General features: G+C 46.1%; 1 protein-coding gene across 1 annotated transcript in view; it reads left to right on the forward strand.

Annotated features, from left to right (window-relative positions):
- Positions 1–13,221, forward strand: part of COL4A1 (collagen type IV alpha 1 chain) — a 363,110-nt gene that overhangs the window by 239,171 nt on the left and 110,718 nt on the right. The window contains exons 25-29 of the mRNA XM_030201564.1: positions 3,910–4,101; positions 6,510–6,678; positions 6,837–6,929; positions 7,028–7,132; positions 8,620–8,717. Coding sequence (XP_030057424.1) covers positions 3,910–4,101; positions 6,510–6,678; positions 6,837–6,929; positions 7,028–7,132; positions 8,620–8,717 — 657 coding nt within the window. The remainder of the gene's footprint in view (positions 1–3,909; positions 4,102–6,509; positions 6,679–6,836; positions 6,930–7,027; positions 7,133–8,619; positions 8,718–13,221) is intronic.

A 13,221-nucleotide genomic window follows, 5' to 3' on the forward strand; every position in this document is an offset into this window, starting at 1 on the left:
GCATATCCCAGGACTCATAAAATAGGGACTTAGATATTTATGCAAGATAAACTTAAGTTCCAGTTTATGCATATATTAAACACGAATAGGGCTTGTGAAATGAGGGCCATAGGTGAATTATATCCAACAAAAACACATTTGGAGGCCTATTTTCAAAGCATTTAGACTTACAAAGTTCCATAGTATCTGTGGAACTTTGTAAGTCTAAGTGATTTGAAAATGAGTACCATAGTATAACTTTAACAAAAGAAAACCTACTTGAGGATCAACACTGTGCAGTGGCGTTCCTAGCCTGGCTGACACCCGGGGTGGATCGCCGATGCGCCCCCCCCCCCCGGGTGCAGCATGACCCCTCTCCCCGGCGAGGGGGGAAACTACACCTCCCCAGGTGCATTTTTACCTGCTGGGGGGGGGGGGGGGGTGCCGTGCACCTGTTAGCTGCGAGTCCGCTCGTTCCCTCCCTGCTGCTCCCTCTGCCCCGGAACAGGAAGTAACCTGTTCCGCGCAGAGGGAACAGCATGGAGGGAACGAGCGGACTCGCAGCTAACAGGCTTGTGGCACCCCCCCCCCCCAGCGGCGTGCATCTGGGGCAGACCGCCCCCACCGCCCCCCCCCCTTGGTACGCCACCGACACTGTATCCACTGATGTGGTAGCTAATCATACCAGCAAAATGTCCAGCAATCGAGGAAAATCTAGATCAGTAGTTCCCTTCATGAAAGAGAGTTAAAAATCACAATACACTGTGGTGTCCTGGTCCACTTCTCAGCCAGCACTCCGTCAGAGTTCCAACTGTACCAGCATGCACTGCAAACAGAGTTCAATCCAGGGCTCTAAATTAAGCTAGTCAAGGTTTTCTGGCCTTTATTTTTACCAACACAAACTCAAATGGTGAGAAATATGTAATCTACAGAAAGTCTTATAGGATCCTGCTTAATCAATATACCTCAGTTAGTCTTTAAGGGTCTTAAAGCCTGGTCTTTCTGCCTCAAACAGTTCTACTTGTGACTGGGCCCTGCTTTCCCTCCATTGCCCCAGGTACAAAATAAGTACCTGTATATAATATGTAAACCACTTTGTTTGTAACCACAGAAAGGCGGTATATCAATTCCCTTCCTCTTTCCTTTTCCCTTTCCTTTAGAATGTTTACTTGCAGAATTCAGTAGGCCCCAGAGGGGCTTAAGTCCTCCGGCTTAGTACCCTGCAGCCCACCTCGCTTTCCAGTTTCCACTAAGACTTTGAATCTCTTCCCCCCTGGGCTGCTAACAAAAACAGGGGTCCTTTTACAAAGGCATGCTGAAAAATGACTTGCAGTAGTATAGGCGTGGGTTTTGGGCATGCGCTGATCCATCTTTCAGCGCGCCTGTGAAAAAGGCCCTTTTTTTGCTCAAAATGGACGTGCGGCAAAATCAAAATTGCTGCTCATCCATTTTGGGTCTGAGACTGCCAGCCATTGACCTAGTGGTAAAGAATCCGGGCAGTAATGACCCACGCGCATCAAATGCCACTTGACGCACGTTCGAAAATAAAAAATATTTTTCAGATGCGCATATTGGATGCACGCCAAAAATGAAATCACCACTAGAGCCATGCGGTAGTCGGGCGGTAACTCCATTTTGGCACACGTTGGGCGCATGTAGACGCTTACACAGCTTATTAAAAGGACCCCACAGTTTTATAATTTTCACTCACAAGTTTTTACTTCCATATCCATTCCTGTGTCTTGGCTGGGCCATTCCCTCCTCCAGATACTCCATGTCCTCTGGCTTAGGGTTACCATATGTCCGGTTTTACCCGGACATGTCCTCTTTTTGAGGACATGGCCGGGCAACCGGGCGGGTTTTGCCAGCCTGCCCATTTGTCCGGATTTCTGGACAAACGGGCAGGCTGGCGGGTGGGTCTAATGGTGTCCTATCTTAGCCTCCCCTCCCCTTACTTACTCTACTGCCCTGGTGGTCTAGTGACCTCTTCTGGTCAGGAAAGAGCCCCCTCTTTCCTGCCCGGAGCGCTGCCCTGCATTCCTGTTCCCCTTGCAATGCTGACTGCTGACAGTCCCGGCTCTGATTCAAAATGGCCACTGAGAGTTGAAGTCTCGTGAGGCTGCTTCATCTCTCGGCAGCCATTTTGAATCGGCGCTGGGACCGTCGACACTCAGCATGGCAAGGGGAACAGGATGCAAGGCAGCGCTCCAGGCAGGAAGAGGGGGCTCTTTCCTTCCCCAAAGAGGTCACTAGACCACCAGGGCAGTAGAATAAGTAAGGGGAGGGGAGGCTAAGATAGAACACCATTAGACCCACCCACCAGCCTGCCCGTTTGTCCAGAAATGGAGTTACCGCCCGACTACCGCATGGCTCTAGTGGTGATTTCATTTTTGGCGTGCATCCAATATGCGCGTCTGAAAAATTGAGACGAGGTGCTAGTCTGACCCAGGGAAAGAGAGAGGTACGCCGGACCTCAGGGGGAAAGCAGGTCTGCTGTTGCAAAAAGAGAAAGAGACGCCTGACAGCCGTGAAAAAGCAGGTAGGCAATGCAGCCATAGGTTACAGCATAAAAACAGGACTGTGTTAGGAGTGGAGGGGAGGAGAGAGGGGGGAGAGAGACATTTTCTCTTTTTCATCTCTTCCTTTCCTTTGCCTTTTGGGGTTTTTTCGGAATCTCTTTTCCTCCTTCTTTTTTTGGAGAGGAGACCCCATACCACGCACTCCTTGGGTTTTTTTTTTTTTTTTTTTTTAATATATCTATAACAGTTGTCTCTAGGATCTTTTAGGCACTGCTGGAAGGGATGAGTACACCCTTTCGTCTTGTGCCTCAGTAGCAGGTAATTAATGTTCATTATATTTCTTTCTTTGTTTTATGTTTTTGTGAGGAGAGGGTCTATTGGTTTGTATTTCCAAATAAGTGAACGTATCCCTTGTTGGATTTCACAAGGAGGAAGGAGAGTAGAGGTGCATTTGATTTTTTTTGACATTATTGCAATGTTCAACCCTTCCTATGTACATTTTGGGACTTTTCTGCTTTAGCCCACTCTTACTTATCATCTTGGCTTCTAGCTGTGGGTAGGAAGGGGTTGGGCAGTAGGTAGGGGGACATGGATTGTTCAAAGTTTGATGACTGATATTATACTTGTTACCATGTGCTTGCTCTTTACATACCTTTGTATGATTACAGGTGCTGGCTGTATTTGTTGTGTGTTGTCATCAGTAAAAAATGTTGCACTAAACAAAATAGGACTGAGCTTTATGCAGTCCCATTTATGCAGTGATCCTGGCCAGTTAAGTACTGAATATTGGCATTTAACGAGCCAAGTGCTGATTCTGGCCCCAGAATGCCCCCAAAATAGCCAGCTTTTACATAGGCACTAACCACTAATTTTCAGCATCTATAACCAATTAAGTGCCACTAAAAATTAGTCCAGAACAAACCAGTCAGTGGCCATTTCTGGCTGGTTAAATCATTTTGAATATCAACCAGTAGGTGGTTAATAAAGAAGTTATTCTGTTTTGTCACGCTCCAAACCCGGTAGTGGCAGCAATTCTCATATGCTGCCCTGCCGCCGGCACCCGCCTCTTTCCGTTGCTTTAGCTGCCTGAGACTCTGATAAAACAGGAAGTTACATCAGAGAGGCAGCTGCAGTAAAAGGAAGAGGCGGGTGCTGACAGCACGGCAGTGTATGGGAATCGCTGCCTGTGCCGGGTTTGGAACATGACGAAACAGGTTAATGCCGTGAACGGGGTGGCCGCTCCCCAAGGAGTGGAGAGATGCCACCCCTGAAGAGTGCCGCCTGAGGCCCCTGCCTCAGGTGGCCTAATGGTTGGGCTGCCCCCTGCATTTAGGGTTGTCTATGTGTTTTACTGTTAAAGAAAGCTAAATAAAATGCTTTCAAATAATTTTGGCATGGCTGGTTGTTTCAGGGGTCAAAAGGTGTACCAGGACTGATCGGTCGCCCAGGAGCCAAAGGAGAACCTGGAGAAGTTTTCTTTGAACCTAAATTGAAAGGTGATAGAGGGGCTTCTGGTCTTCCGGGAACTCGAGGCCTTCCAGGAGAGGAGGGAAAACCGGGACGTGATGGCCAGCCAGGTCGTCCAGGCCCTGAAGGTGTAGCGGTATGTGTTTTCACGTTTGAACACACTCAAGCATCAGGAACACTGGAGTTCAGTAAATAAGATTATTTTATCTTATAGTAGAGGATTTGAGTCTAGATGTGTTTAAAAAATACCATTGGACTAATTTTCATACTGAGGGGGTGGGGGCTTTCAGCCACTACATTTTTGTACATTAGAGTCAGACTTGGGGGCCCTCAACTTGCCAAATGTTATACGAATAGCGACAATATTGAGCTACTATTCAGCAAACTAACTTTTGTAGTTTGGCTTGTTGGAGAGGTTAAAATGGATACCTTATCTAGTTACAGATATGCAGTGCTTATCAGGTTGAATATTGATCTGTATGCTGTATGTATTTGAAGAACAAATATTAAAGTTAGGCATCACACTTATTTTGACAATGGTAGCCTTCCAGAATTTTGAAAAAAAAAAAGTTTCTCCATGGCAGCAGAAAGAGCTTGTTTATACTTTTAATTGTTTATACAGTTGCCATTATTTATTCATATTTTAATTGGTACCCCGCGGCCACTTAGAGGTTCTATCCCCAGCACAGCTCAGGTCTGCCTGCATCTGCCGCTTATGTTGTACACTAGCACCCACCTCCAACCAACTGGGCCACAACCGCCTCTGGGCGAGTCTCCTGCTCTCATATTATCCCCAGTGATTTCTAGGTTACTAGGGCCACACCCAGTCTTGCGTGGCTTTGTTAGGGTTACCATATGTCCGGATTTCCCCGGACATGTCCTCTTATTGAGGGCATGTCCGGGGTATCTGGGGGATTTTGGCCGCCCGCTTGTTTGTCCAGATTTCTGGACAAGCGAGCGAATGGGCGGGCGAGCAGCGCTGTGGGTCTCCCCTTCCCTTACTTACTATCTGCCCTGGTGGTCTAGTGACCTCTTCGGGGCAGGAAAGAGCCCCCTCTTTCCTGCCCGGAGCACTGTCTGTCCTTCCCTGCATCCTTCTCAGTCTCGGCTCGGGATTCAAAATGGCCACCGAGAGTTGAAGCGGCCTCGCGAGACTTCAACTCTCAGTGGCCATTTTGAATCCCGAGCCGAGACCGAGAAGGATGCAGGGAAGGGCAGGCAGCGCTCCGGGCAGGAAAGAGGGGGCTCTTTCCTGCCCGAAGAGGTCACTAGACCACCAGGGCAGATAGTAAGTAAGGGGAGGGGAATATGTGACAAGGGGGAGGGGAGGTGACAGGGGGGGGCAGGGGAGGGGACTTAGCCAACTGGAACCATTCTCAGGGAAAGAGAGGAAGTTGTTTCTGCTTCTTTTGTTCTCCAGCCCCCGCTAGACCAAAGGCCAGGGAATGAGGTCAGCAATCTTGTTGGGCTGGCAGTGTGCATTTTAACTCCTCTGTATTTTGCCCACTTGTAAAATTTTCTTATTGCACTCACATTATTTACAATAATGGCACATGTGCTTCTTTTACTTGTGAAATCTCACAAAAGTGGTACATCATTTGTGTGCATTTCACCCAGTGGCATACCAAGGGGGGGGGGGGGGGGCGGTGGGGGCGGTCCACCCCGGGTGCACGCCGCTGGGGGGGTGCCGCGGCGCGCGCCTGTTGCCCTGTCTCAGTCCGAGTTCGCAATTCGCATGTTTCACTGCTCCCTCTGAGTCTGCCCCGGTTGCCCTACCATGTCCTCAAAAAGAGGACATGTTTGGCTAAAACCGGACATATGGTAACCCTACCAGAACAGTCAAGTTTCAAATAAAAACTGGTTACAGCATTACAGGCACTTCCTATTATCTGTGTGCCAAATAAAAGAAAGAGAAGTAAGTCCTCTGTTACAGCTTTAAGCATAAACATGCACCATCTGCTGGCCAAATAGGAGAAATACACTTCAGACATATTTAAGACAGGAAAATATCCAATACATTTTACAGGCTTAAAACACACTGGGATCCTTTTACAAAGGCGCGCTGAAAAATGGCTTGCAGTAGTGTAGGTGCGGGTTTTGGGCGCATGCCGATCCATTTTTCAGCACGCCTGTAAAAAAAGCCTTTTTAAAATTTTTGACAAAAATGGACGTGCGGCAAAATCAAAATTGCTGCTCGTCCATTTTGGGTCTGAGACCTTACCGCCAGCCATTGACCTAGCGGTAAAGTCTCACGTAGTAACTGGGCAGTAATGACCTACACGCGTCAAGTGCCACTTGGCGCGTGTTCGATACATGTGGCCGAAAATAATAATGATTTTTCAGACGCTCGTATCAGACAATCACCAAAAATGAAATTACCACAAGATCCATGCGGTAGCCAGGCGGTAACTCCATTTTGGCGAGTGTTGGGCGCACGTAGATGCTTATGCATCTTAGTAAAAGGGCCCTACTGTTTCTTCACAAGGGGTAACTCACAATTAACTGAATGAATTAACCGTTTTTGTCTTTTTTTGCTAAAATCAGGGCACCCCAGGTCCAAAGGGCGATCAAGGTTCTCATGGAGAAAATGGGTTTCCAGGAATACGTGGAGAACGGGGGCCTCCTGGTCTCCCAGGAATTGGGCATACTGGTGCAGCTGGTGACAAAGGAACTCAAGGCTTTCCAGGAAATTCAGGACTGCCTGGCTCTCCAGGTAAATTGGAATACAATTTTAGAAACAAAAATGGTTGACTTCAATCCATTTCAATTTGATGAGCACCACTAATTACACTTTCATATTTAACTATGTAGAATAATGCACAAGCATTATGTTTGCATAATCTAATACATTTTAATACTTTCTTGTTTAAGGATCAAAAGGTGAACCAGGGAGAACCATTCTAGAAACGGGACCACCAGGACCAAGGGGATCTCCAGGAATTCCTGGTTTAGCAGGCGACCAAGGTATTCTTAACAGAATGTGTTTCATATGGATTTTCTTCTAGTTTTGCCATATTGGGAACATTTAACTTGATCCCAGTGTCTTATTTCTGTCTGAGAAGGTGAGACAGGTGTTCCAGGACTTTCAGGAAGACCGGGACTTCTTGGAGAAAAGGGTGACCGTGGCTTGCCAGGAGTTGGATTTCCCGGACCTCCTGGGCCTAAAGGTAAGCCTTTGTGCACTAGAGATTTCTCCATGTGCCACCGTTTTTGTAACTATGGAAGTTTGTTTTAAAATACAGCAATAATGCTTTCCCCTAAACTCATTGATAACTATTAACTGTGTCAAAGTTTTCCTTCATTCTGGCTGACTTATGTCCAGTGATTCCATTTAATTTGGATATCTATGATTCTATATATCTGGACCTTAACAACAAAGGGGAAAGCGAGAGAGCAGGGGTGGGGGGTGGGGGGAGATGGGCTAAGGCCAAGTGTTTGGGAGAAGATGGCCTGGAGAGAGTGTAGTAGGGGAGGGCAGATTTTAGTTTTGTTAAACTACTTACCTTGAGTATACTACTACTACTACTATTTAGCATTTCTATAGCGCTACAAGGCGTACGCAGCGCTGCACAAACATAGAAGAAAGACAGTCCCTGCTCAAAGAGCTTACAATCTAATAGACAAAAAATAAATAAAGTAAGCAAATCAAATCAATTAATGTGAACGGGAAGGAAGAGAGGAGGGTAGGTGGAGGCAAGTGGTTACAAGTGGTTGTCACAGCATTGGCGAGGGGTCTTTGCTTTCCCAGGGAATCAGCCTCTTTTCTGGCCATGGTGATAGCTCTTACAAAGAAGCATTTTGTGCCAAGGGTGGACCATGCCTGAAAAATAGTAAATGTCACTTCTTAAAGCTTAGGCCATCCGTAATTAATACCCTGGACTGTTTCTGTCCTTTTAAATGCTCCCAGAAGGGTATTAATTGCCAGAAACTGCCTTCCCTGTTTGTTATTGCAACATAAAGGAAACTGATAAACCATAATTATTGTCCACCATGGAGGCCGATGAATTTCGATTTCAGTTTTGGCTGAAATTGCCAGTCTGTTTTCAGCTGAAACCAAAACAGTGCTGTGTCCTTCAAACAGGAGCAGCCCCCACTCCCTCCCCCCTAAACAGAAGTAACCCCCCCTCCTGAGCCCTCCCACCAGTGGTGTTCCTTGGTCAGATGTCACCCGGGTGGATCGCCACTACGCACCCCCCCGGCGCATCACCTCCAAGCCCCCAGGTGCATTCTTCTTGCCTGCTGGGGTTCTGGGAGCAGCCACACTGCTGTTGGCTCCGCTGGTTAAGCTGCTCCCTCTGCCCCAGAACAGGAAATAACAGCAGAGGGAGCAGGAAACCAGCAGAGCCAACAGCCGCGCAGCTGCTCCCTGCACTCCTCCTGCAGCGTGCGCCCAGGGCGGACCACCCCCAGCGCCCCACCCTCGTTATGCCACTGCCTCCCACCCACAAGTCCACTCAGGTCTACCTTACAATCATTGGTGATCTAGTGGTAGAGTTGGAGCAGGAGTGACTCACAGTCGCTCTTGCCCATGCTAGCTCTGTTTTCAAAATGGCAGCTATGACCTCTAGTGGCAGTGCATGAGTTCAAAATATATATTTTTTTCTTGAGTCTAACTTCCTTTTAAAGTTAAATCTTATATCTACTTTCTGTGCAGGTCATCAAGGTTTACCAGGTGCCTCTGGACATCCTGGTGTAAAGGGGTCTACAGGGTTTGATGGGATCCCAGGATTACCAGGTTTAGTAGGTGAAAAAGTGAGTATCTGTATAAAGAACATGATAAAAGATAAATTAGATTACTCTGATGTTTGTAAACCATGTTTAAATGCCTGCTCAAGGTCAGGCAGTGAGTCGGAAAAAGTAATTTCACACTAATGTACGGTATTATTACATTTATATTTACTAGTTATTTGGATGGAAATAAAACTATTGACACGGAACAGGCTGTTTGAAAAATCTCCATCTTCAGTTACACATGTGCCCCCAGATTCTACATATGGCGACTAGAGTTCCGTGCGCTATTAGCACGCATAGCTGGTTTGTGCACAGAACTTAACTGAGTAACAAGCCAATCAGCGCAGATAATTGGATGCTAACAAGCAATTATCGGTTCTAATTGGCACTAATTAGGATTTACGCTCATAGCTCGCTTAACGTATTTTATAAAGCAATGCATATAAATCGGACTGCGTGACTCTCAAAAGGGGGCTTGGCCATGGGTGGGGCATGGATGTTCCTAAAATTTATGCGCACTGTTATAGAATATGCCCGATCCGCGCTAAAATTAGTCATGCGCTTTTACAACAGGTTTTTAGTTGGTGTAAATTGCTGCAACTAAATTTAGATGCTATGCATATTCTATAAATCATGTCTAACTTTAGGTGAGGTTTATAGAATAGCGCAAAGCGCGGGGTTTTTTAGCACCAATTTTTTAGGCATTTTGTATAGATTGTAGTCCGTAGAGGGTAAGTGTAAGTGCTAGCAGGGTGCCTAATTGCTATTTCGCAAATAACCGCTTAATTACATAGCATATACTTGCAAGGCAATCATGTTCAAGAGTGGAACATTGATAGGCCTCCCACATACACATGTTACTTAGTGCAAACTGTGTTACATGCATCCTTGCCACATATAGATGACTGCAAATATTCCAGATCTATAGCTGGTGGACCTGCAGGTGTGTAAATGTTAGGTGCGCTGATTCCGGATTACACTAGTCCTGTATAATAATTTGCACCTCCAACATTCCATGTCTGGCTGCCTGGGTTCGTAACATCTCCTGTCGTCAGCCAGCCTCCAACGTTCCATTCCCCCTCACTGTCTTGCCCTCGTGTCAAGACCTAATGACATCAGAGGGCGGAACAGTGGGAGGGAAGGGAACGCTAGAGGCGAGCTGACGTCAGGAGGGATATTACAAGTGAAACGGAAGCCAGCACCAGCCAGCCAGAGAACGTTCAGGTACAAATCGAGGGGAGGGAGGAAGGGAAGGGAACGGAAGGGGAGGACAGGGCAGAGAATTGATGGACATGGATGGGATGGGAGGACAGTAGAGTAGAGAATCACGGGACACGGATGGGAGGGCAGGGAAGAGGAGAATTGCTGGACATGGAGGGGAGGGAAGAATTGCTGGACATGGAGGGGAGGGCAGGGGTGAGAGAAAAAAAAGCTTACATGACAGCCTTCCTAGGGCCCGTTTCATTGTTGAGGAAATGGGCATGGTTCCACTAGTATTCTATAATGGAACCTGGCCACCCAGATGTGCTTATAGAAGGTTCCTACTGCACATCCTTGAGGCATCTAAATGGAGGTGCCCAGTTGTAGAATTGCCCCCATGGTTCTACAATGCTGATAATTTTCTGGTTATTATCTGGCAACATACGTTCGGATATTTAGGCCAGGGGAGACAAAACGGTGTATTTTCAAAGCACTTAGGCTTACAAAGTTGCATAGGTTACTGTCCACCTTATAATTGAAAGAGAAAAACGCCTAGATTTCGACCCAAATCGGGAGATAGACGTTTATCTCACAAAAACGAATAAATCGGTATAATGGAAAGGCGATTTTGGACGTTTTCAACTGCACTCCATCGCGGAAGCGTACAAAGTTGACGGGGGCGTGTCGGAGGCGTGGCGAAGGTGGAACTGGGGTGTGGTTATCGGCCGAGGAGAGATGGGCGCCTTTCGCCGATAATGGAAAAAAAGTATGCGTTTGTAGCTAGAATTTAGGGCACTTTTCCTGGACCCTGTTTTTTTCACGAATAGGCCCCAAAAAGTGCCCTAAATGACCAGATTACCCCCAGAGGGAATCGGGGATGACCTCCCCTGACTCCCCCAGTGGTCACTAACCCCCTCCCACCACAAAAAATGATGTTTCACAACTTTTTATTTTCACTATCAAATGTCATACCCACCTCCCTAGCAGCAGTATGCAGGTCCCTGGAGCAGTTGTTAGGGGGTGCAGTGGACTTCAGGCAGGTGGACCCAGGCCCATCCCCCCCTACCTGTTACAATTGTGCTGCTTAATGCTTATTAGTCGTCCAACCCCCCAAACCCACTGTACCCACATGTAGGTGCCCCCCTTCACCCCTTAGGGCTATAATAATGGTGTAGACTTGTGGGCAGTGGGTTTTGAGGGGGATTTGGGGGGCTCAACACACAAGGGAAGGGTGCTATGCACCTGGGAGCTCTTTTACCTTTTTTTTGTTTTTGTAAAAGTGCCCCCTAGGGTGCCCGGTTGGTGTCCTGGCATGTGAGGGGGACCAGTGCACTACGAGTCCTGGCCCCTCCCACGAACAAATGCCTTGGATTTATTCATTTTTGAGCTGGGCGCTTTCATTTTCCATTATCACTGAAAAACAAAAACGCCCAGCTCACAAATTGTCGAATAAAACATGGACGTCTATTTTTTTCGAAAATACGGTTCGGTCTGCCCCTTCACGGACCCGTTCGCGGAGATAAACGCCCATGGAGATAGACGTTTTTGTTCAATTATGCCCCTGCACGGGCCTCAGACTTGCAAAGTTACATAGTTTACTATCAGGCTCATTTTCAAAAGAGAAAAATGTCCAAAAAGTGACATAAGTCTGCATTTGGACATTTTTCTCTGAAGTCCATCAGAAGTACATCCACATTTCAAGGGGAAGTGCCAGGGGCGTGTTCAGGGCGGGACATGAGCATTCCTAAAACTTACGTTTTTCAGCCATAATGGAACAAAACAAAAACATCCAGGACTAAAACTTAGACATTTTCAGCTAGATCTGTTTTTATAACAAATAGCTATACTGGGATTTGAACCCACTAGCCCAGGATCAAAGTCCACTGCACTAACCACTAGGCTGCTCCTCCACTACACACAAAAGGTGCCCTTATTCCCCCAGTGGTCACTAACCCCCTCCCACCCCCCCAAAAAAATGTGATTAAAAATATTACTTGCCAGCCTTTGATGTTATACTCAGGTCCATTAGAATAGCATGCAGGTCCCTGGAGTAGTCTAGTAGTGGTGCAGTGCACTGCAGACAGGTGGACCCAGGCTTCTACCTTCCCCTACTTGTTACATTTGTGGAGGAAACTGTGAGCCCTCCAAAGCCCACCAGAAACCCACTGTACCCACATATTGATGCTCCCTTCACCTGTAAGGGCTATGATAGTGGTGTACAGTTGGAAGTAGTAGATTTTGGGGGGGCTCTGCAGACAAGGTAAGAGAGCAATGGTGAGATGTGTACCTGGGAGCATTTTATAAAGTCCACTGCAGTGCCCCCAAGGATGCCCTATTGCTTTCTTGGGATGTCACTTTTCCACTATTCTACCTGATTCCAAACTTTCTATTTTTTTAATAACATCTGAGCCTTGTGTCTATTGTTTATCAATAGATTTGGGCTTTGAATTCAGATCTGTAGATAAAAAGGAGGTCTCATTACATATATCTAAATACCAGAGTGCTATTTTTCCATATTTCTTAGCAAGAATGTACATTCACTAATTATCTGACCCAATGCAATTGAAGCTTTTACCTCCTCAGTGCATGTAAATGGTTTCATCCCTGTGTGGATTCTTTGATGCCATGTGAGGCTTTCTTTCCATCTAAAGCTTTTACCACACTCAGGATATGTAAATGGTTTCACTCCTGCATGTATTCTCTGGTGCATTGTGAGGTTTACCTTCTGACCAAAGCTTTAACCACACTCTATACATGCAAATGGTTTCTCTCCTGTGTGGACTCTCTGATGCACTTTTGAGATTTACATTACAACAACGCTTTTACCACACTTAGAACATGTGAATGGTTTCACTCTATTGTGGATTTTCTTGTGTATTTTTGTACGTTTTGCATTTGGACGTTTTTTGTTTGAAAATGGACCAAAAAATAAAACATCCAAATCACAAAATGTTTTTCTAAACAGTATTTTCAAAAGGGAAAGATAGACGTTTTTTTTTGTTGAAAATGACCTTCTTTCCTGTTCTGAATTTGGACGTTTTTTGTAAAACATCCAAATTCAGACTTAGACGTCATATTGAAAATGCCCCTTTTTGTAAATTTGTAAGTATAAGTGCTTTGAAAATGCACATGATAGTAACCTATGAAACTTGGTAAGTCTAATTGCTTTGAAAATGAGCCCCAAGTATTATTTGTATATGACATTTTCAAGTCTACACTCACTATTTCCAAGGGAAAAAGTACCTGCAGAGAAAAACAGTTGCAAATCTCTGAGGGTACTCTTTCAGGGGCAATAATTAAAGCCAAAATGTGTGTCTAATAGCTT

The sequence above is a fragment of the Microcaecilia unicolor genome, chromosome 4 (genome assembly GCF_901765095.1).
Source record: "Microcaecilia unicolor chromosome 4, aMicUni1.1, whole genome shotgun sequence".
NCBI lineage: Eukaryota > Metazoa > Chordata > Amphibia > Gymnophiona > Siphonopidae > Microcaecilia > Microcaecilia unicolor.